The 25,577-nt window shown below is 47.7% G+C and overlaps 1 protein-coding gene and 1 long non-coding RNA gene across 2 annotated transcripts; one reads left to right on the top strand and one right to left on the bottom strand.

Moving 5' to 3' along the window:
• Positions 1–797: 797 nt before the first annotated feature.
• Positions 798–18,298, bottom strand: POLE4 (DNA polymerase epsilon 4, accessory subunit). The gene is made up of 4 exons (XM_038740212.1): positions 18,095–18,298; positions 14,574–14,658; positions 5,700–5,741; positions 798–1,148 (listed from the first exon to the last, which is right to left on the bottom strand). The coding sequence occupies exons 1-4, from the start codon at positions 18,296–18,298 to the stop codon at positions 1,135–1,137; spliced, it is 345 nt and encodes a 114-aa protein (XP_038596140.1). The 3' UTR covers positions 798–1,134.
• A 1,173-nt stretch (positions 18,299–19,471) lies between these two features.
• Positions 19,472–24,252, top strand: LOC119919898. The gene is made up of 2 exons (XR_005447738.1): positions 19,472–19,593; positions 23,839–24,252. It is a non-coding gene; the product is annotated as an uncharacterized LOC119919898 (long non-coding RNA).
• Positions 24,253–25,577: the final 1,325 nt, after the last annotated feature.

Genomic DNA, 25,577 nt, shown 5'->3' on the forward strand with positions numbered 1-25,577 from the left:
GCAAATCACGACTCGCTCGCTTTGCTCTTCCCCGCCTCCCCTCCCCACAGCACTTATGTGTATATCTACAATTCTATTTATTTATATTGATGCCTGTTTACTTGTATTGATGTCTGTTCCCCCACCTGCCCCTCCCAGACTATGAGCCCGTTGAGGGCAGGGACTGTCTCTCTTTATTGCTGTAATGTACTTTCCAAGCGCTTAGTACAGTGCTTGAGGGCAGGGACTGTCTCTCTTTATTGCTGTAATGTACCTTCCAAGCGCTTAGTACAGTGCTCTGCACAGAGTAAGCACCCAATAAATATAATTGACTGAATGAAAGCCCATTGTTGGGTGGGGACCCTCTTTACATGTTGCCGACATGTACTTCCCAAGCGCTTAGTGCAGTGCTCTGCACAGAGTAAGCGCCCAACAAATATAATTGACTGAATGAAAGCCCATTGTTGGGTGGGGACCGTCTTTACATGTTGCCGACGTACTTCCCAAGCGCTTAGTGCAGTGCTCTGCACACAGTAAGCGCTCAATAAATACGATCGAATGAATGACTCCTATTTTTACTCCCTGCCACCCGCTGGGGACAGATTCAGGCCTGCACCCGGCCAGTGTGTTTAAGGGTTTTTTGGATGCTCAAGTGATCAGGCTCGAAGTATCGGGGGGCATCTCTCCACAAATTCCGACTGGAGAAGCCAGGGTTCAGGGGGTTGGGGGAATGAGGAGCAGAGCATTTCCCATGATGGTCTCTAGGTTTACAGCAAAAGTTTTCTCTCCCTGAGTCCGACTTCTGTGGTCTAGAAATGTAGAAACGCAAACAAGAACACCTTTATTGGGGGCTCAGTTTGGAGGGGCTCCTCCCAGGGACATTTCCCAGATTCGCCCAGTCCGGAGGGAGCTACCCACCAGCCCTTCTTCCTTCCTGAGGGCCCCGAGGAGGAGACAGGCTGACTCAGGCCCAACTTCTTCCCTGAAAAAGCTCAGGATGACCGTTCGGAATCTCCTTGGTGAATGCACCCTGTAGGGCGGGCAGCGTCCCACCGTGTCCCCCTCACGGGGCAGGAGTCGAGTCTCTAAATCAAAGGGCCATCCACGTGGCATCCAGATGAAGGACCGCAGGGACCGCCTCTCAACCCAGACTGCTCAGTCCAGAGTACCTGGAAACACAAAGGGCAATTGTGTAGTGGAGACGGGAACGGAACTGAAGAAAGTAGGGTACCGCAGTAGGTCCGGGGGCCGAGCCGAACAGCAAATGGGTAAAGCCACGGATAGGGTCGAGTCCGTTCTTGTAATCCTAAACCGGAGAGGGGGAGGGCTCGGTAGGGTGTTTAAAGTAAAGCAACCCCTTGACGCTATTAATCGTCCACGTGTACGGAGCCTTGGATGGGGCACTGTGGGGAGGGGGCAGAGGGAAAAGGCAACCTCTGTCCTTGAGGGGCTGACAGTTGGTGGTGGGAGGGGGAGGAATGGAAACAGGACATAGACACACCATATTGGACACCGTGGGGGAGGAATAATGGTAGAAGATATAGTCTCTACCCTTGAGGGGCTGACAGTCTCATGAGAGATAGGACATGTGTGTGTGCACGCATGCACACCCTCACACACATACCGTACCATGTGTTATGGGGAGAGCCAGAGGAAGAAGATGTAGTCCCTTGCACCTGAGTAACTGACAGTCTAAAGGGGGTTGGGGGAGAGACATTACACACCCGAACACATAAAGACAAAGCCCAAGGATCAGAAGCATACAAACAAAAAAAGACACAACTCATATAGAAATGACATTTACAACAATATACAGTCGGAGGACGTGGGTTCTAATCCCGGCTCCGCCACTTGTCCGCTGTGTGACTTTGGGGCAAGTCACTTCACTTCTCCGTGCCTCATCTGTAAAACGGGGACCAAGACTGTGAGCCCCAAGTGGGACAATCTGATGATCCTGCGTCTAACCCAGCGCTTAGAACAGCGCTTGGCACACAGTAAGTGCTTAACACATGCCATCATTATTATTATATGCTAAAAGGGTACCGAAGGGATCAGGATAATCAGGCTAATACGGGAAGGTTCCCTGAAGCAGATGAGGTTTGAGCCGCGTTTTCAGGGAGAGGCAGGGCCCGGTTTAATGAATGGAAGAAGAGAGGGGGCCCAGAGGTGTGTTCTGGGTACTCCATCACCCCAGTCCTTGGGAGAGGTCACACCTTGGGAAGCGTGCCTTCCCAGAGAAGGGAAGAGATGGAATGGTGAAGAGGAGGCTGGAAAAGGTGGACTGGGAGACCACGAGTGAAGCTACAGTGGTAGGCCAAGTTGGCGAGGTCTTGGGAAGGGGAGGGAAATCAATCAATCAATCGTATTTATTGAGCGCTTACTGTGTGCAGAGCACTGCACTAAGCGCGAGGGAAAGGAGAAGAGAAGTGACGGCGGGTTCAAGTGTAGAAGATGAGTTGAGCGGATATAGTTTGCTGATAGTCCCTGAGGAAAGAGCGCGGGCCTGAGAGTAAGAGGACTTGGATTCTCATCCTGGCCCCGCCACTTCTCTGCTGTGTGACCATGGGCAAGTCATTTCACTTCTCTGTGTCTCAGTGACCTCACCTGAAAAATGGGAGGTAAGACTGTGAGCCTCAGGTGGGACATGGACTGTGGACTTGTATCTGTCCCAGCACTTAGCAAGGTGTCTGGCATATAGTAAGTGCTTAACAAATACCACTTAAAAAAAAATGGTTGTTTTATTTTCAGAGCTCTTGAGAATCTCTGTCCCCCACACTGTTCATCTGCCTCTGGCATGCTTGAGTTTAGGTAGAGCGACAAACTTATGTCCCCCAAGGCCTCGAGTCAGTAGTTCCCATATTGAGAGCGCCCGAGTGGGTTTTCTGTCCTGTGCTCTACGATCCCCATCCTCAGTCTTTTCTGCACACCTCAGATTGTCTTCGTTTTCATCATCATCATCAATCGTATTTATTGAGCGCTTACTATGTGCAGAGCACTGTACTAAGCGCTTGGGAAGTACAAATTGGCAACACATAGAGACAGTCCCCACCCAACAGTGGGCTCACAGTCTAAAAGGTGGAGACAGAGAACAAAACCAAACATACTAACAAAATAAAATAAATAGAATAGATATGTACAAATAAAATAAATAAATAAATAAATAGAGTAATAAATATGTACAACCATATATACATATATACAGGTGCTGTGGGGAAGGGAAGGAGGTAAGATGGGGGGGATGGAGAGGGGGACGAGGGGGAGAGGAAGGAAGTTTTCCCTTGCTACCTCTGCTCCTGTCCAGTTTTTTCTACCCTCTCCACTCATCTTTTTCTAATGCCTTATCCCTTTATTCTTTCCCTTTGCCAGCTTTGACTAAAGGAGTACTTAAGTGCTCACTAGGGAAAAAGAAACTAATAATGATGATGATGATGATGATGGTATTTGTTAAGCGCTTACTATGTGCCAAGCACTGTTTTAAGCACAGGGGTGGATACAAGGTAATGGGGTTGTCCCACATGGGGCTCACCCATTTTACAGATGAGGTAATAGAGGCACAGAGAAGTTAAGTGACTCGCCCAAGGTCATACAGCAGACAAGTGGCAGAGCCGGAATTGGAACCCACGTCCTCTGATTCCCAAGCCCGTGCTCTTGCCACTAGGCCATGCTGATACTGTGTGGAAAAAGACAAGGCAAGACCCTTGCCCTCCCAAGACTTACCACTCATTTTTTTCCTTATCTCTGGTCTGGTATTTCTACATTTTCCCTCTGTCCTTCCCTTCAGGACCCAGTATTGAGAGAAAATTCATTCATTCATTTTCATTCAATCGTATTTATTGAGCACTTACTGCGGGCAGAGCACTGTACTGAGCGCTTAGGGAAGTCCAAGTTGGCAACATATAGAGATGGTCCCTACCCGACAACGGGCTCACAGTCTAGAAGGGGGAGGCAGGCAACAAAACAAAACATGTGAACAGGTGTCATCAGAGTAAATCGAAGTCAAGCTAGATGCACACCATTAACAAAATAAAATAAATAGACTAGTAAATATGTACAAGTAAAATAGAGTAATAAATCTGGACAAACATATATGGGGAGGGAAGGAGGTAGGGTGGGAGGGACGGGGAGAGGAAATGAGAGAGGGAGAGTCTGTTTCACCTGTCAGACTGTCAGCCCCTTGAAGGCAGGGACTACGCTTTCCCCTCCTTCTGCCTCTTCCCTCAGTGCCCAGTACAGGGAGAGTGCCTTGTCTCCCCTATCGGAACGTCAATCCCTCTGAGGGCAGGCACCGTGTCTTTTCCTCCGTGTTCCTTCTCCAACATCTAATACAGCGCGTGTACGTGCGCCAACTCTTCATTTTGAGTGCGGGGAAGGGCGCTGGGAGGGAACGGGCTACAAAGAACTCACGGGCCAGAAAGTAAGCATTCGGAGGCTTTTCAGCCCCGACGGGAAACTCTCAGGCCTTTTCGAGACACATGGGATAATCTTTTATCAATCAATCAATCAATCGTATTTATTGAGCGCTTCCTATGCGCAGAGCACTGTACTAAGTGCTTGGGAAGTACAAATTGGCAACACATAGAGACAGTCCCTACCCAACAGTGGGCTCGCAGTCTAAAAGGGGGAGACAGAGAACAGAACCAAACATACCAACAAAATAAAATAAATAGGATAGAAATGTACAAGTAAAATAAATAAATAAATAAATAGAGTAATCAATCAATCAATCAATCAATCGTATTTATTGAGCGCTTCCTATGTGCAGAGCACTGTACTAAGCGCTTGGGAAGTACAAATTGGCAACACATAGAGACAGTCCCTACCCAACAGCGGGCTCGCAGTCTAAAAGGGGGAGACAGAGAACAGAACCAAACATACCAACAAAATAAAATAAATAGGATAGAAATGTACAAGTAAAATAAATAAATAAATAAATAAATAGAGGAATAAATAGGTACAACCATAATAAATATGTACAACCATATTTTAGACCGTGAGCCCACTGTTGGGTAGGGACTGTCTCTCTATGTTGCCAACTTGTACTTCCCAATCAATCAATCAATCGTATTTATTGAGCGCTTACTATGTGCAGAGCACTGTACTAAGCGCTTGGGAAGTACAAATTGGCAACACATAGAGACAGTCCCTACCCAACAGTGGGCTCGCAGTCTAAAAGGGGGAGACAGAGAACAGAACCAAACATACCAACAAAATAAAATAAGTAGGATGGAAATGTACAAGTAAAATAAATAAATAGAGGAATAAATAGGTACAACCATAATAAATATGTACAACCATATTTTAGACCGTGAGCCCACTGTTGGGTAGGGACTGTCTCTCTATGTTGCCAACTTGTACTTCCCAAGCGCTTAGTACAGTGCTCTGCACACAGCAAGCGCTCAATAAATACGACTGATTGATTGATAATCGAGGCTGGGAGATTCCCAGCTCAAAAAAGGCTTGGGGGACAAGCCTCATCTGAGTGTACGCGTCTTGTCTCCCCCTTCACACTGTCAGATCCCCTTTTTTTTTGTCCTTCCCCCTGCACCCGGTGAATTTTGGGGAGGAAAGTGTCACCCCTCTCTCCCCAACAAGATGAAACCGTCACAACCACTGCTCTGCAGGGTTGGGCCCCAGGTTCAAGCTTTTCCAAAGCGCTAACCCGGAGGGTCCAGGTTTAAATGGAGCAAATTGGTGATTTTTACCCGTCCGAAGGAACTCACCTTCCAGGAAAGCAAATTCATCCGCAGCTTCTATGGCATTATCTGTTTGACACAAGGCAAAAGGGAGAAAGGTGAGACCGGTCTACACCGAACTATGTATATATGTTTGTACATATTTATTACTCTATTTATTTTACTTGTCCATATCTATTCTATTTATTTTATTGTGTTAGTATGTTTGGTTTTGTTCTCTGTCCTCCCCTTTTAGACTGTGAGCCCACTGTTGGGTAGGGACTGTCTCTATGTGTTGCCAATTTGTACTTCCCAAGCGCTTAGTACAGTGCTCTGCACATAGTAAGCGCTCAATAAATACAATTGATGATGACCGAACTCTGCCACTCAGCCCCTCCACGGCTCAGCCAATATAGGCCAGAAAGAAAACTTGGGCTACAGAAAGCCGGAGAAGCAGCGTGGCCTAGTGGATAGAGCACCAGCCTGGGAGTCGGAAGGACCTGGGTTCTAATCCTGCCTCTGCTGCTTGTCTGCTGCATCTTGGGCAAGTCACTTAACTTCTCTGTGCCTCAGCTGTGAAATGGGGATTAATAAGAATAATGGCATAAGCGCTTACTATGTGCCAAGCACTGGCAAGGTAATGAGGTTGTCCCACGGGGGGCTCACAGTCGCCATCCCCATTTTACAGATGAGGTAACGGAGGCACGGAGAAGTCAAGTGACTTGCCCAAAGTCACACAGCGGCGAGGCTCGGTGGAAAGAGCCCGGGCTCTGGAGTCAGAGGGCATGGGTTCGAATCCCAGCTCCGCCACTTGTCAGCTGGGTGACTTTGGACAAGTCACTTCACTTCTCTGGGCCTCAGTTACCTCATCTGTAAAATGGGGATGAAGACTGTGAGCCCCACGTGGGACAATCTGATCACCTTGCATCCCCCCCAGCGCTTAGAACAGTGCTTTGCACATAGTAAGCGCTTAACAAATGCCATCATTATTATTATTATTATTACTATGTGCCGAGCACTGTTCTAAGCACTGGGGTAGATACAAGGTAATGAGGTTGTCCCACGGGGGGCTCACAGTCTCCATCCCCATTTTACAGATGAGGTAACGGAGGCACGGAGAAGTCAAGTGACTTGCCCAAAGTCACACAGCGGCGTGGCTCAGTGGAAAGAGCCTGGGCTTTGGAGTCAGAGGTCATGGGTTCGAATCCCAGCTCCGCCACTTGTCAGCTGGGTGACTTTGGGCAAGTCACTTCTCTGGGCCTCAGTTACCTCATCTGTAAAATGGGGATGAAGACTGTGAGCCCCACGTGGGGCAATCTGATCACCCTGCATCCCCCCTGAGCGCTTAGAACAGTGCTTTGCACATAGTAAGTGCTTAACAAATGCCATCATTATTATTATTATTATTACTATGTGCCGAGCACTGTTCTAAGCACTGGGGTAGATAAAAGGTAATGAGGTTGTCCCACGGGGGGCTCACAGTCTTCACCCCCATTTTACAGATGAGGTAACAGAGGCACAGAGAAGTCAAGTGACTTGCCCAAAATCACACAGCGGCGTGGCTCAGTGGAAAGAGCCCGGGCTTTGGAGTCAGAGGTCATGGGTTCGAATCCCGGCTCCGCCACTTGTCAGCTGGGTGACTTTGGGCAAGTCACTTCACTTCTCCGGGCCAGGGTTACCTCATCTGTAAAATGGGGATGAAGACTGTGAGCCCCACGTGGGACAATCTGATCACCTTGCATCCCCCCTGAGCGCTTAGAACAGTGCTTTGCACATAGTAAGTGCTTAACAAATGCCATCATTATTATTATTATTATTACTATGTGCCGAGCACTGTTCTAAGCACTGGGGTAGATACAAGGTAATGAGGTTGTCCCACGGGGGGCTCACAGTCTTCAACCCCATTTTACAGATGAGGTAACGGAGGCACGGAGAAGTCAAGTGACGTGCCCAAAGTCACACAGCGGCGTGGCTCAGTGGAAAGAGCCCGGGCTTTGGAGTCAGAGGGCATGGGTTCGAATCCCGGCTCCGCCACTTGTCAGCTGGGTGACTTTGGGCAAGTCACTTCACTTCTCCGGGCCTCAGTTACCTCATCTGTAAAATGGGGATGAAGACTGTGAGCCCCACGTGGGACAATCTGATCACCTTGCATCCCCCCCAGCGCTTAGAACAGTGCTTTGCACATAGTAAGTGCTTAACAAATGCCATCATTATTATTATTATTATTACTATGTGCTGAGCACTGTTCTAAGCACTGGGGTAGATACAAGGTAATGAGGTTGTCCCACGGGGGGCTCACAGTCTTCAACCCCATTTTACAGATGAGGTAACGGAGGCACAGAGAAGTCAAGTGACGTGCCCAAAGTCACACAGCGGCGTGGCTCGGTGGAAAGAGCCCGGGCTTTGGAGTCAGAGGGCATGGGTTCGAATCCCGGCTCCGCCACTTGTCAGCTGGGTGACCTTGGGCAAGTCACTTCACTTCTCCGGGCCTCAGTTACCTCATCTGTAAAATGGGGATGAAGACTGTGAGCCCCACGTGGGACAATCTGATCACCTTGCATCCCCCCTGAGCGCTTAGAACAGTGCTTTGCACATAGTAAGTGCTTAACAAATGCCATCATTATTATTATTATTATTACTATGTGCTGAGCACTGTTCTAAGCACTGGGGTAGATACAAGGTAATGAGGTTGTCCCACGGGGGGCTCACAGTCTTCAACCCCATTTTACAGATGAGGTAACGGAGGCACAGAGAAGTCAAGTGACGTGCCCAAAGTCACACAGCGGCGTGGCTCGGTGGAAAGAGCCCGGGCTTTGGAGTCAGAGGTCATGGGTTCGAATCCCAGCTCCGCCACTTGTCAGCTGGGTGACTTTGGGCAAGTCACTTCACTTCTCCGGGCCTCAGTTACCTCATCTGTAAAATGGGGATGAAGACTGTGAGCCCCACGTGGGACAATCTGATCACCTTGCATCCCCCCCAGCGCTTAGAACAGTGCTTTGCACATAGTAAGTGCTTAACAAATGCCATCATTATTATTATTATTACTATTACTATGTGCCAAGCACTGTTCTAAGCACTGGGGTAGATACAAGGTAATGAGGTTGTCCCACGGGGGGGCTCACAGTCTTCATCCCCATTTTACAGATGAGGTAACGGAGGCACGGAGAAGTCAAGTGACGTGCCCAAAGTCACACAGCGGCGTGGCTCGGTGGAAAGAGCCCGGGCTTTGGAGTCATAGGTCATGGGTTCGAATCCCGGCTCCGCCACTTGTCAGCTGGGTGACTTTGGGCAAGTCACTTCACTTCTCCGGGCCTCAGTTACCTCATCTGTAAAATGGGGATGAAGACTGTGAGCCCCACGTGGGGCAATCTGATCACCTTGCATCCCCCCCAGCGCTTAGAACAGTGCTTTGCACATAGTAAGTGCTTAATAAATGCCACCATTATTATTATTATTAGTGGCGGAGGCAGGCGGGATTAGAACCCACAACCCCTGACTCCCAAGCCCGGGCTCTTCCTTAAGACTGCGAGCCCCACGCTGTGTCCAACCCGATCTGCTTGCATCCACCCTGCTGCTTAGTCCAGAAAGCTGAGCCACACGGACAGTGGAGAAGACGAGCAGGTCCGCGGAATCACCGTGACATCCAGTGCCATTTCCCGGCACTACGGAAAAGGTAATTCCAGGGAAGATTTCGTTTCGGAGAACCCCTCCTGCGGCTCTTTCCCCCACTTTTGGCTGCACTAGCGTAGTTATCATTTGCTGTATTAGTCTCCCTCTTCTAAAGCATCTTAAGGCTGAAATCTCAGTTTTTTGATCCGGTCGCCGAGATTTCATCGGGAGATGTCACTCCCAACCCGCCCACATCCTTCCCTGGGTTTGACCATCTCCCCCTTCAGCGTGCCTCAGCGGAAAGAGCGCGGGCTTGGGCGTCAAGAAGTCATGGGTTCAAAACCCGGCTCGGCCAATTGTCAGCTGTGTGACTTGGGGCAAGTCACTTCACTTCTCTGGGCCTCAGTTACCTCCTCTGTAAAATGGGGATGAAGACTGTGAGCCCCACGTGGGGCAATCTGATCACCTTGTATCCTCCCCAGCGCTCAGGACAGTGCATATATATATATGTTTGTACATATTTATTACTCTATTTATTTATTTATTTTATTTGTACATATGTATTCCCAAGCGCTTAGTACAGTGCTCTGCACATAGTAAGCGCTCAATAAATACGATTGATGATATTCTTTATTTATTTATTTATTTTATTTGTACATATCTATTCTATTTATTTTATTTTGTTAGTATGTTTGGTTTTGTTCTCGGTCTCCCCCTTTTAGACTGGGAGCCCACTGTTGGGTAGGGACTGTCTCTATATGTTGCCAATTGGTACTTCCCAAGCGCTTAGTACAGTGCTCTGCACATAGTAAGCGCTCAATAAACACGATTGATGATGATTTTGTTAGTATGTTTGGTTTTGTTCTCTGTCTCCCCCTTTTAGACTGTGAGCCCACTGTTGGGTAGGGACTGTCTCTATATGTTGCCAATTTGTACTTCCCAAGCGCTTAGTACAGTGCTCTGCACACAGTAAGCACTCAATAAATACGATTGATGATGATTCTGTTAGTATGTTTGGTTTTGTTCTCTGTCTCCCCCTTTTAGACTGGGAGCCCACTGCTGGGTAGGGACTGTCTCTATATGTTGCCAATTTGTACTTCCCAAGCACTTAGTACAGTGCTCTGCACATAGTAAGCGCTCAATAAATACGATTGATGATGATTTTGTTCGTATGTTTGGTTTTGTTCTCTGTCTCCCCCTTTTAGACTGGGAGCCCACTGTTGGGTAGGGACTGTCTCTATATGTTGCCAATTGGTACTTCCCAAGCGCTTAGTACAGTGCTCTGCACACAGTAAGCGCTCAATAAATACGATTGATGATGATTTTGTTAGTATGTTTGGTTTTGTTCTCTGTCTCCCCCTTTTAGACTGGGAGCCCACTGCTGGGTAGGGACTGTCTCTATATGTTGCCAATTTGTACTTCCCAAGCGCTTAGTACAGTGCTCTGCACATAGTAAGCGCTCAATAAATACGATTGATGATGATTTTGTTAGTATGTTTGGTTTTGTTCTCTGTCTCCCCCTTTTAGACTGGGAGCCCACTGTTGGGTAGGGACTGTCTCTATATGTTGCCAATTGGTACTTCCCAAGCGCTTAGTACAGTGCTCTGCACATAGTGAGCGCTCAGTAAATACGATTGATGATGATTTTGTTAGTATGTTTGGTTTTGTTCTCTGTCTCCCCCTTTTAGACTGGGAGCCCACTGTTGGGTAGGGACTGTCCCTATATGTTGCCAATTTGTACTTCCCAAGCGCTTAGTACAGTGCTCTGCACATAGTAAGCGCTCAATAAATACGATTGATGATGATTTTGTTAGTATGTTTGGTTTTGTTCTCTTTCTCCCCCTTTTAGACTGGGAGCCCACTGTTGGGTAGGGACTGTCTCTATATGTTGCCAATTGGTACTTCCCAAGTGCTTAGTACAGTGCTCTGCACATAGTAAGCGCTCAATAAATACGATTGATGATGATTTTGTTAGTATGTTTGGTTTTGTTCTCTGTCTCCCCCTTTTAGACTGGGAGCCCACTGTTGGGTAGGGACTGTCTCTATATGTTGCCAATTGGTACTTCCCAAGCGCTTAGTACAGTGCTCTGCACATAGTAAGCGCTCAATAAATACGATTGATGATGATGCTTTGCATATAGTAAGCGCTTAACAAATCCCAGTTATTATTACTATTCCCCTCCTTCCCACTTAGACTGGGAGCTCCATGTGGGACAGGGACTGTGTTCAACCTAACTTAATAATTATGGTATTTGTTTAGCACTTACTATGTGCCAGGCACTGTACTAAGCGCTGGGGGGGGGGGGGGGATATAAGCAAATCGGGTTGGACACAGTCTCTGTTCCCTGTCCCACGTGGGCCTTAAAGTCTTGATCACCATTTTACATATGAGGTAACTGAAGCCCAGAGAGTGAAGTGACTTGTCCAAGGTCACACAGCAGACGAGTGGCCGAGCCGGGATTAGAACCCACGACCTTCTGACTCCCAGGCTCATGGTCTATCCACTATGCCACGCTGCTTCTATCTACCCAAGTGCTTAAAGCCAACTTGTACTTCCCAAGCGCTTAGTACAGTGCTCTGCACACAGTTAGCGCTCAATAAATACGACTGATTGATAGACTGTGAGCCCACTGTTGGGTAGGGACTGTCTCTATGTGATGCCAATTTGTACTTCCCAAGCGCTTAGTAGAGTGCTCTGCACATAGTAAGCGCTCAATAAATACGATTGATTGATTGATTGACTGATTGATTAAAGCAGTGCTCGGCCCGATAATAATAATCTGGTGTTGAATTTTCCCAGCCTTCTGATATTCACGGTCTTCGAAAATGCCTTCAGAGTGACCAAGGGCGGCCAGGGCCCCTTTGGTCAGGAGGGGAAATTGGAGAATGGAAGTATTATTATTATTATTATTATTATTATTAATAATAATAAATTTCTCTCCACCTCTTGGTGAGACTCCTGACGGCCCCTTGCCTGTCCCAAGGAATAGGACTCCAGAGGGCAGCTGCAGGAAGAAGGAGCAGTTGCCAACTGTACTTCCCAAGCGCTTAGTACAGTGCTCTGCACACAGTAAGCGCTCAATAAATACGATTGATTGATTGATTGAGTAGTTGGGTAGGTGTCGGTGACTTGGATGAGCATCTCACTTGAAAACAGTTCGTTGTGAAGGGTGGAACCTGCCAATGAACTGCTGCCATAGGGAAAGCCATGTGGTTCAGTGGGAAGAGCTTGGCTCTGGGAGTAAGAGGACCTGGGTTCTAATCCTTGTCCCTTACCTGCTGTGTGATCGTAGGCAAGTCATTTAACGTCTCCGTACCTCAGTTCTCTCATCTGCAAAATGGGGACTGTGAGCCCTATTTTATGTCTACCTCAGGGCTTAGTACGGTGCTTGGCACACGGCAAGCGCTTAACAAATATCTCTACGATGTGGGGGCGCGGGGCCCAGGGCAACTCGCTCTGGTGGGACCAATCCTAGGCAAAGTCCTGGCAGTGACACTGGAAAGAGCATCATCATCATCATCATCAATCGCATTTATTGAGCGCTTACTGTGTGCAGAGCACTGGACTAAGCGCTTGGGAAGTCCAAGTTGGCAACATCTAGAGACGGTCCCTACCCAACAGTGGGCTCACAGTCTAAAAGGGGGAGACAGAGAACAAAACCAAACATACTAACAAAATAAAATAAATAGAATAGATATGTACAAGTAAAATCGAGTAATAAGCACTGTTCTAAGCGCTGGGGAAGATACAGGGTAATCAGGTGGGGCTCACTCTTTTGATCCCCCTTTTACAGATGAGGGAACTGAGGCAGAGAGAATAATAACAAGGTGATCAGGTTGGCCCACGTGGGGCTCACAGTCTCAATCCCCATTTGACAGATGAGGGAACTGAGGCCCAGAGAAGGGAAGTGACTTGCCCAAAGTCACACAGCTGACAAGTGGCGGAGTCGGGATTTGAACCCACGACCTCTGATTCCCAAGCCCGGGCTCTTCCCACTGAGCCACGCTGCTCACTGATTGATGGATTGAAGCAGCACGTCACAGTGGCCACAGCCTGGGCGTCATGGGTTCTAATCCCGGCTCTGCCACTTGTCCGCTGTGTGACCTTGGCCAAGTCACTTCACTTCACTGGGCCTCAGTTCCCTCATCTGTAAAACGGGGATCGAGACCGTGAGTGGATAGAGCATGGGCTTGGGGGTCAGAAAAACCTGGGTTCTAATTCCGGCTCTGCCTCTTGACTGCTGTTTGCATAGTGGCTACAGTATGGGCCTGGGAGTAGGGAGGTCAGGGGTTCTAATCCCGATTCCGCCACTTGTCTGCTGTGTGACCTTGGGCAAGTCGCTTCACTTCTCTGCGACTCAGTTACCTCACCTGTCGAATGGGGATCGAGACCGTGAGCCGCACGTGGGACGGGGACCGGGTCCGACCTGATTTGCTTGCATCCACCCCGGCGCCTGGCCCAAAAGTGCTTAACAGATACCATCATTATTATTATTCTTATTACTTTGGGCAAATCATTTCTCTATGCCTCAGTTTCCTCATTTAAATGGGGATTAAGACCGTGAGCCCCACGTGGCACAGGGACCGTGCCCAACCTGATTAGCTTGTGTCGACCCCAGCACTTAGAACAGCGTTTGCCACATAGTAAGCGCGTGATAGATACCATTACTGTTATTTCTATTATTAACAATGCCCACCCACTTTGGAGGTTGGGCAGATCTGTCCCCAAAACTGGTATAAACTCTGACCGTACAACTTGTACAGCGTGGCTCGGTGGAAAGAGCCCGGGCTTTGGAGTCAGAGGTCACGGGTTCAAATCCCGGCTCTGCCGATTGTCAGCTGTGTGACTTTGGGCGAGTCACTTGACTTCTCTGGACCTCAGCGACCTCGTCTGTAAAATGGGGATTAAGACTGTGAGCCCCCCGTGGGACAACCTGATCACCTTGTAACCTCCCCAACGCTTAGAACAGTGCTTTGCACATAGTAAGCGCTTAATAAATGCCATTATTATTCCTGTATATATGTTTGTACATATTTTTTTACTCTATTTATTTATTTAATTTATTTGTACATATCTATTCTATTTATTTTGTTAGTATGTTTGGTTTTGTTCTCTGTCTCCCCCTTTTAGACTGTGAGCCCACTGTTGGGACTGTCTCTATATGTTGCCAATTTGTACTTCCCAAGCGCTTAGTCCAGTGCTCTGCACATAGTAAGCGCTCAATAAATACGATTGATGATGATGATGATGATGATGACCGTCATCTGCCTCAGTACAACAAAGTCAGGGATGTTTTCTAGGGCAAATCCTACCCAGGTCCTTCCTCTGGAGGGTTTTCCTCTTCCCTTGTTGGGCGTAGCTGTAGGCATCTTTGGCAATTGTCTCCACAAACAGTTCCTGGGAGAGGGAGCAAAAAGGGAGCTTATTATAATTGGAGAAGCAGCACGGTGTAGCGGATAGAGCACGGGCCCGGGAGTGAGGAGATCACGGGTTCTAATCCCGGCTCCACCGCTTGTCGGCTGGGTGACCCCGGGCAAGTCACTTTACTTCTCTGTGCCTCGGTTACCTCACCTGTAAAATGGGGATTGAGATTGTGAGCCCCACGTGGGACAGGGTCCGCGTACAACCGGATTTCCTTGTATCTACCCCAGTGCTTAGTACAGTGCCTGACGTGTAGGAAGCGGTTAACAAATACCATCATAATAATAATTATTATTTTTGAAGGGCTCTATCCGCAGGGGATGTGTGCTGTGGACTGGCCCTGCACAGGCAGGCCCGTGGGAAGGCTTTTAGACTGTGAGCCCACTGTTGGGTAGGGACTGTCTCTATATGTTGCCAATTTGTACTTCCCAAGCGCTCAGTACAGTGCTCTGCACACAGTAGGAGCTCAATAAATACGATTGATTCTATTCCCACACGGTCTCCCATCCAAATACTAACCAGGTCTGAGCCTGCTTAGCTTCCCAGGTCGGGCACGTTCAGAGCGGTATAGCCATAGATGTTCATTCATTCAGGCGTATTTATTGAGTGCTTACTGTGTGCAGAGCACTGTACTAAGCGCTTGGGAAAGTACAATACAGCAATAAAGAGACAATCCCTGCCCACAACGAGCTCACGCTCTATAGTCGTAGTAAGCGCTCAATAAATACGATTGATGATGATGAAGATGAAGGCTCTACTTCCAGCCCCCACTTCGATGTCCAGCAGAGCAGGGGGGAATCAGAAAGACCTGAGTCCTAATCCCGCTCCGCCACTTGTTGGCTGTGTGACCTTGGGCATATCATTTCACCTCTCTGGGCCTCAGTTCCCTCAACTGTAAAATGGGGATGAAGACCATGAGCCCCATGTGGGAGTGTGACCAACCCGATTAGCTCGTACCTTCCCCACTGCTTGACGTCTAGTAAATGCTTAGCGAATATCACCATTATTAAATACTATTACTACGACTATAGAGCGTGGGCTCGTTGTGGGCAGGGATTGTCTCTCTTTATTGCTGTATTGTACTTTCCCAAGCGCTTAGTACAGTGCTCTGCACACAGTAAGCGCTCAATAAATACGCCTGAATGAATGAACATCTATGGCTATACCGCTCTGAACGCGCCCGACCTGGGAAGCTAAGCAGGCTCAGACCTGGTTAGTATTTGGATGGGAGACCACGTGGGAATAGAATCAATCAATAGTATTTATTGAGCGCTTACTGTGTGCAGAGCACTGTACTAAGCGCTTGGGAAGTACAAGGTGGCAACATATAGAGACGGTCCCTACCCAACAGTGGGCTCACAGTCTAGAAGAAATAGAAGCAGTGTGGCTCAGTGGAAAGAGCACTGGCTTGGGAGTCAGAGGTCATGGGTTCTAATCCCGGCTCCGCCACTTTCATTCATTCAATTGTATTTATTGAGCGCTTACTGTGTGCAGAGCACTGTACTAAGCGCTTGGGAAGGCCACTTGTCAGCTGGGTGACTGTGGGCATGTCATAACTTCTCTGAGCCTCAGTTCCCTCATCTGTAAAATGGGGGTGAAGACTGTAAGCCCCCCGTGGGACAACCGGATCACCTTGTATCTCCCCGCCCCAGCGCTTAGAACAGTGCTTTGCACATAGTAAGCGCTTAATAAATGCCATCATCATTATTATTATTATTCTCTGGGCCTCACCAGTAAAATGGGGCTTAAGACCGGGAGCCCCCCGTGGGACAACCTTGTAATCTCTCCAGCGCTGAGAACAGTGCTTTGCACATAGTAAACGCTTAATAAATGCCATTATTATTATTATTATTAATTATTATTATTAATAATTACTATTATTATTATGTGGCCAACTTGTACTTCCCAAGCGCTTCGTACAGTGCTCTGCTTACAGTAAGCACTCAATAAATATGACTGATTGATTGATTACTTTCCAAGCGCTCAGTACAGTGCTCTGCACCCAGCAAGCACTCAATTAAACACGACTGATTGAATGAATCAATCAGGGGAAATCAGTTAGGGGAAGCAGCGTGGCTCAGTGGAAAGAGCATGGACTTTGGAGTCAGAGGTCATGGGTTCGAATCCCGGCTCTGCTACTTGTCAGCTGTGTGACTTTGGGCAACTCACTTCCCTTCTCTGGGCCTCAGTTCCCTCATCTGGAAAGTGGGGATGAAGACTGGGAGCCCCCTGTGGGACCACCTGATCACCTTGTATCCCCCCCCAGCGCTTAGAACAGTGCCTTGCACATAGTAATATAATAATAATAATTGGCATTTGTTAAGCGCTTACTATGCGCAAAACACTGTTCTCAGCGCTGGGGAGGATATAGGGTGATCAGGCTGTCCCGCGTGGGGCTCCCAGTCTCAATCCCCATTTTCCAGATGAGGTAACTGAGGCCCAGAGAAGTGAAGTGACTTGCCGAAGATCACACAGCAGACACTTTTAGACTGTGAGCCCACTGTTGGGTAGGGACCGTCTCTATATGTTGCCAACTTGTACTTCCCAAGCGCTTAGTCCAGTGCCCTGCACATAGTAAGCGCTCAATAAATACGATTGATGATGATGATGTTGCCAATCTGTCCTTCCCAAGTGCTTAGTCCAGTGCTCTGCACATAGTAAGCGCTCAATAAATACGATTGATGATGATGATGATGTGGCGGAGTTGGGATTCGAACCCATGACCTCGGACTCCAAAGGCCGGGCTCTTTCCACTGAGCCACGCTGCTTCCTAGTAGGTGCTTAATAAATGCCATTATTATTAATGAATGACTGAATGTATATCACTGAATATATGACTGAATGTCACCTGTATATATGTATATATGGTTGCACATATTTATTACTCTATTTATTTATTTATTTATTTATTTTACTTGTACATTTCTATCCTATTTATTTTATTTTGTTGGTATGTTTGGTTTTGTTCTCCGTCTCCCCCTTTTAGACTGTGAGCCCACTGTTGGGTAGGGACTGTCTCCATGTGTTGCCAATTTGTACTTCCCAAGCGCTTAGTCCAGTGCTCTGCACATAGTAAGCGCTCAATAAATACGATTGATTGATTGATTGAATGAATGACGTTCCAGCTTTAAATCCCTCCCCCGCATTCAGGCCCCGCCCCCTTCCGGCGCGCGCCGCTTTCCCGGCCCCGCCCCCTTCCAGCGCGCGCCGCTTCCCTGGCCCCGCCCCCTTCCAGCGCTCACCGCCTCACTGGCCCCGCCCCTTCCAGCGCGCGCTCCCCGCTTCCCTGGCCCCGCCCCCTTCCGGCGCGCGCCGCTTCCCTGGCCCCGCCCCCTTCCGGCGCGCACCGCTTCCCCGGCCCCGCCCCCTTCCCTGACCCCGCCCCTTCCCCGGCCCCGCCCCCTTCCCGCACCGTGGCTCGCGCCAAGACGAAAATGGCTTCCTGCCCCGCGAGCGTCACGTCGGGATCCGCCTTGACGAGCGCCTTCACTCGCGCCAGGGGCAGTCGCGCCATGCGGGCCGCGGCCACCAAGGCCGGCGGCGGGGGGCCCGTCGCCCCCTCGCCGTGCAGGCCCTCCAGCTCCGCCGCCAGGCCGCTCGCCGCCGCCGCCGCCATTTTCGGCCGCGCCGTTCCGAGCCTGCCACGCGCAGTCTCGACGCTACGTGCGCGCCCTCGGGGCCGACCGTTTTCCCGCCAGAGCCGAGGCCCCGCCCCCCGGGCAGGGCGTGCCTCCCTTCCTCCCTCTTCTCGCAACGGAAACCGTTAAATTCGAAGCGTCGCCGCCATTATCACCTCAACTTCTCCCTCAGTTCCATCTCATTTCGCTCCGCCTCAGCCGTGGGCCCGCGGCCTTTATTCTCCTCAGTCACCCTCTCACCTCACAACCCCCCCCCACGGGAAGATGGCCGCCCTCCCCGTTGTAGTCTGGGCGGGAGACGCTTTTTTGAGGGGGCGGTTTTCATTTGGAAACCTCAGAGGAGCCTTTTGGGGATGGCCGTTTGACGCCTCTACATAATGTCAGCTAAAAACGTAGCTTTTACAGCGAAGCCAAAGAACTCGGGCCTGTCGCCCGGAAAAGGCAGATGGCCCTTCAAGGTAAATGCACACTGGCTCCTCTGTGCCTCAGTTCCCTCACCTGTGAAATGGGGATGAAGACTGTGAGCCCCCCCCCCCCCCCCGTGGGACATCCCGATCACCTTGTAACCCCCCCAGCGCTTGGAAGAGTGCTTTGCACATCGTTAATAAATGCTATCATTATTATTACTTAAATGGTCATTTTTGAAAATAAACACTACGTGGTGGTGGCCAAAATTCTCGAGTGAGATCAACCCGTAGCCGCCAACCAAGGCTAAACACCATTCGCCAGTCGCATTCTGTAAGAGCGAGCAGCGGCCTGAAACGGGCCTGGTTCGCTGTTTTAAAGATAATTAATGATCGTGGAGTTGTTTGCAAAATGTTTTGTTTCAGGTGCCTGGCGAGAGAGTGCCATCAAATAGTCAAAGTTGTTGGGGAGGGCGTCCATTCTATTAGAAGTTCTGTTAGAAGCTTAGTACAGTGCTCTGCACACAGTAGCTCAATAAATACGATTGATAGAAGTGGCAGAAACTCCCCCCAACGTGGGCGGCGTGGGATGTAGAAATGTTTTTCCCCAGCACAGAAATGTTTTTTTTTGGCCAGAATCAATGTTCCGAATGAAAGTTTTTTTTCAAGTTCTCGTTTGCTTAAATACCTTTAAAGTATTCCAATTCAACTGGTTTGGGATCTCTCCAACAGCGGAGATCTGAGAGGGTGGCGCGAGGGAGTGAAGCCGCTACGACTGGAAGAAACCCGATCCTACCGAGGCAGAGGGCAGAGCAACGAGCTGTGTGGCCTTCGATCTGTTCGAGTCGTGGAAAATTTGAAGCCTTGAGGTAGGTCCTGGAGTGACTGAACTGCTAAACCGAACCATTTTCCCTGTTCTTCATTGGTTTTTATGGACATTATAAAGAGCTTTTAAAAACTGGATTTTTTTTGACGTTCATTTTGTTTTCCCCAGCCACAGTATGGTGCTTAGCATGTTGAAATATGGTTAGTGAATACATATAATTAAACAGTAATGGTTGGTCCTGGAGTGACTGAACTGCTAAACTGAACCATTTTCCCTGTTCTTCATTGGTTTTTATGGACATTATCAAGAGCGTTAAAAAGCTGGATTTTTTTTTGACTTTCATTTTGTTTTCCCCAGCCACAGTATGGTGCTTAGCATGTTGAAATATGGTTAGTGAATACATATAATTAAACAGTAATGGTTTTTCATAATTAGGCTAATTTTAGATTGGTTTGCCTTTAGAATATGTGGTGGCCGCAAATGAGAATTCAGAACATATTGCGGCCCTTAATTGTAGTCCACTGATCAGTTGATAATATTTGAGAGTCTACTGTAGAATTAGAAGACGGTCTCTGCCCTCAAGGAGTTTACATTCTAGCAGGGGAGGTTGAAACAAAATAATATACGGCTGGAAGAGAAAGGAAAAATTGGTATGTGGATAGATGAGTAAATGCTTAAATCAAGGTTGTTAGGAACAGAAATGCTAAGGGCGGGAGCGTGTGAGTGTGTAGTTGGCACAGAAATACTGAGGTGGTATTTGGGGGTGGGAGTAGGACCTGGGGAGAAGAAAGATTGATGGAGGAAAGTGTCCTGAATGAGATGTGATCTCAGAAGGGTTTTGAAGATTGGGAGAACTGTGATCTGGTGGATATGATGGGGCAGGGAGTTCATGGCAGGAAGTAGGATGTGACCAAGCGCTTAGTACAGTGTTCTGCACACAGTAAGCACTCAGGAAATACGATTGAATGACAAGAGAAGCAGCATGGGCTTGGGAGTCGGAAGCCCTGGGTTCCAATCCCGGTTCTGCATGGGCAAGTCACTTTTTAAAAAATGGTATTTAACCACTTACTCCTACTAATAATTGTGGTATTTGTTAATCTCTTACTATGTGCCAGGCACTGCACTAAGTGCTGGGGTGGATAAAAGCAAATTGGGTTGGACACAGTCCCTGTCCCACGTAGGACTTAGTCCCCATTTTACAGATGAGATAACTGAAGCACAGAAAAGTGAAGTGACTTGCACAAGGTCACACAGCAGACAGGTGACGGAGCCAGGATTAAAATTCAAGGCCTTTTGACTACCAGGTCTGTGCTCTATCCATTAACTTTCAACTTTTCTGTGCCTCAGTTACCTCAACTATAAAATGTGGATTAAGACTGTGAGCCCCATGTGATGCAGGGACTGTTTCCAACCTGATGATTTTGTATACACTCCAGCACTTAGAACAGTGCTTGGCATATGGTAAGCGCTTGACAAATACCATAAATAACAGTACCAAAAAAATAAAAAAAGGGATCGGAGAAGCAGCGTGGCCCAGTGGAAAGAGCCCAAGTCTGGGAGTCAGAGGACTTGGGTTCTAAACCTGTCTCTGCCACCTGCCTGCTGTTTGACCATGAGCAAGTTGCTTGACTTCTGTGTGTCTGTTTGCTCAGTTGTAAAATGGGGATTCAATACCTCCTGTGTCTCCCCACCTTAGTCCATACTTCACTCTGCTGCCCGGATTATCTTTCTACAGAAATGTTCAGGGCATGTCACCTCCTCCTCAAAAATCTCCAGTGGTTTGCTCTCAACCTCCATATCAAACAAAAAGTCCTCACTATGGTCTTTAAAGCTTTCTGTCACCTTGCCTCTTCTTACCTCGCCTCTCTTCTCTCCTTCTTCATCCCAGCCTGCACACTCTGCTCCTTTGGTGCTAACCTGCTCACTGTGCCTTGTTCTCGCCTGTCCCACTGTCGACCCCTGACCCACGTACTACCTCTGGCCTGGAACGTCCTCCCTCCTCAAAGCCGCCAAACAATCAGCCACCCACCCCAAGCGCTACTGAAGGCTCACCTCCTCTAGGAAGCCTTCCCAGACTGAGCCCCCCTTTTCTTCAGCTCCCCCTCCTTTCTGTATCACCTCAACTCACTCCCTTTGCTCTCCCCCCACCCCACGGCACTTAAGTATATATGTATGCATCTATAATTCTATTTATATTGATGCCTGTTTACTTGTTTTGATGTCTTCCCCCCCCCCCCCCTTCTAGACTGTAAGCCTGGTGTGGGCAGGGATTTTCTCTTTCTATTGCTGAACTGTACTTTCCAAGTGCTTAGTACAGTGCTCTGCGCACAATAAGCACTCAGTAAATGCAATTGAATGAATTAATTAATGAATACCTGTTCTCCTTCCTACTTAGACCTTGAGCCCCGTGACTGTAAACCGTAAGTTCGTTGTGGGCTGGGAACGAAGTGTCAGAGCTTCGGTCTAGGAGCCAGAGGACCTGAGTTCGAGTTTGAGCTGTGCCAGCCTGCTGTGTGACTGTGGGTGAGTCACTTAACTTCTCTGTATTTGTTTCCCTATGTGTAAAAATGGGGATAATAATACCTGCCTTCTCTCCCTTCCTCACAGGGTTGTTGTGAGGGTTGAAATGAGCCTATTAATGTGAGAGCGCTTTCTCAATGAAAGCGCTGTAGGAAGCCAAGGTATTATTTTTAAAGCAGCATGGCCTAATGGATAGAGCATGAGCCTGGGAATCAGAAGGACCTGGGTTCTAGTCCTGGCTCTGCCACTTGTCTGAAAAGTGACCTTCTCTGTGCCTCAGTTATCTCATCTGTAAATTGGGGATTAAGACTTGTGAGCCCCATGTGGGACATGGAATGTGTCCAACCTGATTACCTTGTATCCGCACCAGCTCTTAGTTCAGTGCCTGGCACATAGTAAGCGCTTAACAAAAGCCATTTAAAAAAAACAACAATGGAACAAAACAACTCTGTTGGACTCTCCCAAGCGCTTGGTACAGTGCTTTGTAGACAGTAAGCATTCATCCGTTGTTGGGCAGGGATTGTCTCTGTTTGTTGTTGAGTTGTACTTTCCAAGTGCTTAGTACAGTGCTCTGCACACAGCGCTTAATAAATATGATTGAATGAATGAATCAATAACATTGATGTGGAACAGGGACTGTGCCTGACCTGATTATACTTGGTCCTACCCCAGCGCTTAGTACAGTGGTTAGCACATAGTGCTTCATTCATTCATTCAGTCATATTCATTGAGCGCTGTGTGCAGAGCACTGTACTAAGCACTTGGGAAGCTCAAATCGGCAACATATATGCTGAACACATACCATTAAAAAAATAAATAAATTGGAGGCAGGAGAGATGCGAATGAGACACAATCAATAGGTTAGCTTGGGAGTAATATGAGCTGGGGTGCAGTGGGAAAAGAGTGGATAAATAGAGAGCTGTTGGAGGGCCTTAAAGCCAGTGTTTAGACATTTCTGCTTGAAATTGAAAGGAATAGAAATTAAAGGTTTTGAAGGAGTGGAAAGCTTAGCAGAATGACTTTTTAGTAAAATTATCTGGGCAGCAGAGTCAGTCGTATTTATTGAGCGCTTACTGTGTGCAGAACACTACTAAGCGCTTGGGAGAGTACAGTGTGACAGAGCAAAGTATGGATGGGAGAGAGGAGAGACCAAAGGCAGGTAGATTAGTATGGAGGCTGATAAAGTAGTCAAGCCAGGAAATGAAGGGTGGATAATAATAATAATTATGGTACTTGCTAAGGACCGTTCCAAGCGCTGGGGTAGATACAGTTTAATCAGGTTGGATCCAGGCAATATGGAGGAAAAACCCAAAGGTTTTAGGGAGACTGAATATGAGCGTTAGAGGGAGGAGTCGTGGTTGCCATGGTTTTAGGTTTCAGAGATAGGGAGGATGGTGGTGTTGCCGGCTACAGTGGGAAAGTTTGGTGGAGGAGAGGATTGGGAAGCAGCATGGCCTCAGGGGAAAGAGCCTGGGTCCAGAATTCAGAGTACCTGGCTTCTCATCCCAGCTCTGCCACTTGCCCGCTAGGTAACCTTGGACAAGTCACTTCACTTCTCTAGGTTTCAGTTTTCTCTTCTGTAAAATGGGGATTAAATACCTGTTCTCCATCCTACTTAAAACTGAGTGCAAAATGGGACAGGGTCATTGTCCAATCTTGACTATCTTGTATCTACTCCAGTGCTTAGTACAATGCTTGGCCCGTAGTATGTACTTAACAAATATTATTATTATTAATAATAATAGCAACATTTATTTTGTGCTCTCAGCTTTGGAAGAGAAAAAGAAGAAACATGATCAAAATTCACCTTGGCTTCATCAAAAGAATGGAAGGCCAGATTATGAAAACTCATGCGGTGGACAAGGTTGGAGAAATTAGAAAGTTGAAACCAGCAAAGAATGTTTAACTTCAAGTGCAGGTACTTCTCACAGAGTCCTACCGGTTAGAACTGTTCATCATTACAAGTACTGTTAATTACTCCATCTCAACCTTTTAAAATCAGTGTACGGTTACTGCTTGTGAGGTAGACCAAGTGATGCTCCTGCTGCAGTGTGGCAGCCAGTGTAAAAGTTGTGTCTGTCCAGCATAAGTATTCCCTGAATGTTTCTAATGTGCTGTGATTGCATCACCCAGGGCCATGACTCAAAAAAGTGCAAAAATCCAGGAAAATTTGTAGATTGGGTACTAAGCTATAGTTTTTCTTTCCTCGGTCAAACTTTATCACCATCACTGGTTCATGAGATTCTTTAAAATTGTTTAGACCTTAAATTGTATATGTATATAATAGCTTGTCTGGATCCCCACAATTCCTGGCAACAAAACCTCCCTTCTAAGGGCTACTCTTCTACGGGGAAATTGGATTTGTGCAACGTAATATCTTATTTCACTTTCATTTTCAAGACTATAACTGCAGCATTAAGTGAGGAGTAGCTGTGGGCTGATTCAGAATTGGGTTTATCTGGGAGAGCAACTTGCAAAAGAGTGATTTAGAACTTTTGACTGATAGCGACCATTGTACGGTACTCACGAAAAGCATAGGAGTGCCACAGAAGGAGTTAAAAACTTTTGAAAGTATATTCACGTTGCTGCATAGTAACTGCTAACTGAATGATGGTATTTTGAACGAGGTCACTTGGCAGCAATACGTGAGAGGAGAGTGGACAAGGGTGTGATTCCCAAGCAGCTGAAATGGAGTCACTGTAAATCGGGTGGACAGAAGTAACGCTTGAAAGCAGCGTGGGCTAGGGGAAGGAGCACGGTACTGGGAATCAGAGGACCTGGGTTCTAATCCCACATCTGCCAAATGCTTGCCGTATGACCTTGGGCAAGTCACTTTGCTGTTCCTCAGTTCTCCCCCCTACTTAGACTGTGAGCCCCATGAGGGTACAGGGACCATGCCCAACCTAATTCACTTGTGTCTACCCCAGCGCTTAGAAAAGAGTGTGAAACAGAAGCGCTTAACAAATACCATTAAAAAAAAAACCCACCGTGAAGCAAAAACGCAAACGACAAGACATAAGCATGGACGGTTGGGAGACTGCTGCAGTTTGGCCTGGTGTGCAGCAATTAATGAGGTGACAGCCTTAAAGTAGAGGTTTCAGGAAGATTGGGACAAAAAGGAGGGAAAAATGAAGAGAGCCAGTGTGATAGAGCAACAAGAGGCAGTCTTATATGCCAGTGATGTACCTACATATGTTCTATCAGCTACGTGTGTGCGTACTGATAAAAATCTCCCCATCAATCATGTCATCTCTGAACCCGAAGGACACCTATTTAAAGTAGGTGCAAAGTGATACCTAGAGGTTGAAGTGAAATGTTGAATATTCTGTTTCTTGGAAGACAAAATATCCTTCTGCAAGAACATTGAAATAACATAGGGGTAAATGTTCAATTTCAGCAGAATGATGGCTAAGACGTAGACTGCGAGCCTCAGGTGGGACAGGGACTGTGCCCAACCTGATTATCTTGTATCTACCCCAGCGCTTGGTACAGTGCCTGGTGCGTAGT

This window comes from Tachyglossus aculeatus, chromosome X1 (genome assembly GCF_015852505.1).
Source record: "Tachyglossus aculeatus isolate mTacAcu1 chromosome X1, mTacAcu1.pri, whole genome shotgun sequence".
NCBI lineage: Eukaryota > Metazoa > Chordata > Mammalia > Monotremata > Tachyglossidae > Tachyglossus > Tachyglossus aculeatus.

Excerpts from the sequence above, each read along its gene's own strand:
- POLE4 (XM_038740212.1), bottom strand. The coding sequence starts at position 18,298 with ATGGCGGCGGCGGCGGCGAGCGGCCTGGCGGCGGAGCTGGAGGGCCTG. Across the intron at positions 14,659-18,094 it reads TCGTCTTGGCGCGAGCCACG|GAACTGTTTGTGGAGACAAT; the intron begins GTGCGGGAAGGG and ends TCCCTCTCCCAG. Across the intron at positions 5,742-14,573 it reads CCTCCAGAGGAAGGACCTGG|ATAATGCCATAGAAGCTGCG; the intron begins GTAGGATTTGCC and ends TGTGTCAAACAG.